Below are 2168 nucleotides of genomic sequence, written 5' to 3' on the forward strand. Positions count from 1 at the left end.
TTTTATGGAGTGAAACAAGCTTTTTTCTTACTTATTTCAGTTTCCTCTCCTAATAAACCATCTCACGTCGCTCTATTGTTGTCAGCAATTTGTTTGATTAATTTGTTTTTTAAATCCTCCTTTAAAAAATACATTTATACTTCCTGGGATGATTTCATGTCAATTTAAACTCTTTCTAAAAATCTGTCTTCGTTTGTCAAGATCTTCAGACTTGACGATTTAAAAGTGAGACTTCCTCTTGTAATGTGATACGGTAATGACCCAGAGAGAGGCAAATTACCAATTTAACTGGCTATGAGCCATTATGATGACCACCAGCTTTGGTTTTATGTTACTTGAATGACTTAACAGCTTCTTCGAGGTGTAGCACTTTTTAGTGACAGCCACTCTGCACTCCCCCAGCACTCCAGTCAGCAACGAGATAAGCTATTCAGATGGAAATGAGCGGGCCTGCCATTTCTCCCAGTGATAATTAGGCTATAACAGCCAATAATAACCACCAAAATGTCATGTTTCACCACTGCGGTTCTAATTAATGTAAAGGGATCAACACTAAAACTCCCCGGATGATCCAGCACTATATATATATATATTCTCCCTCCTCACACACACACACACACAAACACAATGACACAGAAGAATTCATGGTCAAAAATAATTGTCTTGTTTTAATAAAAACACCAATAAGGTACATTGTAAGAAAACAATATCTTCACATAATGTGGCATTGTAATATACAATACAGTTTGTCGCTCAGGAATCTGAGAAATTTACTTTTTTTTTCTTAAACAAAATGTTGAATTATCTATATGGTTTACACAAGATACAAAGAGCGTAACAGAAACATCAGTTTTCTCGAGAAACTCTACAAGCAACAAGCGACGCCAGTTGCACAGAACTCGTCTTGGTCCCCCGGCTAACCCAGTCTCTATCTGGACCCCGCCGACCTTCTTCTCCCAGGGCCCTCTGATGAATCGAGAGCCCTGAGTGACAGAGATCCTCTCCGACGGAGGGTGTCCACACAACGGTGTTTTTCTAGCATTTGGGAGTTTGAAACGTCCCTACACAGTTCAAGGTTTTTTTAATTGATGTGGTCGCCACATCAGGTAGCCTTGTTCGTTCTTCGCGGTGCTCGCTGTGGGGTGATGGTGCGATGCTCCACGGGCTCTTAACGGCACATAATCCTGTCATCTGAGCATCCATTCTGGAGAGGGAAGAAGAGAAGGCTGGTTAGTACATCTGCGTTACACGGATAGAGAGCAATCAGAAGCAAAGCGGGGCGCAAAGACAACTTTTACGCACGGGACTGGCAACTTTACGCACGAGTACTGACATTCAAACACACATGTAACAATGCTGCATTCAGTTCTGAGAACATTGAGCAGCTCTCTGGTATATTCTGCAGCAAATATGAGGAGATATTTACCTCCACTGCGATGCTGGCGAGCTCTGCGTTCAGGGTGGTCAGCGGCGTGCGGGGGACGCTGCTGACGGAGAGCTGGCGGCTCTTCTCCGGCTCGTCCAGCTCGACCTGCAGGTCCCAGATGTAGTCGATAACGTGCTGCAGGATTTCCACCTTGCTGGCCTTCTTGTTGGTGGGCAGGGTAGGCACGAGCTCCTTCAGCTTGCTGTAGCAGCTGTTCATGTCCTGGAGGAATACGCTCATCTGCTCGTCCAGCAGCGGGATCTTGCACTTGGAGATGGTCAGGCTCTGGTCGGACAGGCAGCGCACCATGTCCTCGCCGCCGACCTTGCTCTTCAGGGCGCAGGTAGATCCGACAACCTTCATGTTGATTAGTGTAGTTTCCAAAGATGACGAGGGAAAAGGATTAGTTGAGCAACGAGGCTTCTCCTCCTCTTAGAGATGTAAAAGAGGCAATGTTGACAGTTCGCAACATCCACATGGGCAAGCCGCCTCGGCTTTATAGCGGAGCGGGAGCAGGGGGCGTGCCAGAGTCGTCCTGTTTGAAGCCAGCAAGCCAATGAGAGGGCTGCGCTTGGATTGATGGGTCGGTCCACAACAGCACTTTTAACCAATGAATGCGCTCGCCTGGTTATCGGGATTTACAATCTGTTTGAGGGATGGCGTTACAAATGGAAACAAATGTGTGTCTTTTATGGGTAATATGTGGGAATCCAGCTGTCCATGGCTTGGGGACTCTGCAGGT

At 46.2% G+C, this 2168-nt stretch overlaps 1 protein-coding gene across 1 annotated transcript; it reads right to left on the reverse strand.

Moving 5' to 3' along the window:
* Nucleotides 1–648: 648 nt before the first annotated feature.
* Nucleotides 649–1891, reverse strand: id1 (inhibitor of DNA binding 1, HLH protein). The gene is made up of 2 exons (XM_041956307.1): nucleotides 1427–1891; nucleotides 649–1204 (listed from the first exon to the last, which is right to left on the reverse strand). Exons 1-2 carry the CDS (start codon nucleotides 1787–1789, stop codon nucleotides 1169–1171), a joined length of 399 nt encoding a protein of 132 aa, XP_041812241.1. The 5' UTR covers nucleotides 1790–1891; the 3' UTR covers nucleotides 649–1168.
* Between the last annotated feature and the right edge of the window lie 277 nt (nucleotides 1892–2168).

Source organism: Chelmon rostratus, chromosome 2 (assembly GCF_017976325.1).
Source record: "Chelmon rostratus isolate fCheRos1 chromosome 2, fCheRos1.pri, whole genome shotgun sequence".
NCBI lineage: Eukaryota > Metazoa > Chordata > Actinopteri > Chaetodontiformes > Chaetodontidae > Chelmon > Chelmon rostratus.

What these genes read in the sequence shown, in the direction of transcription:
- id1 (XM_041956307.1), bottom strand. Translation starts at nt 1,789, where the DNA reads ATGAAGGTTGTCGGATCTACCTGCGCCCTGAAGAGCAAGGTCGGCGGC. An exon ending in TCGCCAGCATCGCAGTGGAG is followed by an intron (nt 1,205 to 1,426) that starts GTAAATATCTCC and finishes TTCCCTCTCCAG; the next exon opens with AATGGATGCTCAGATGACAG.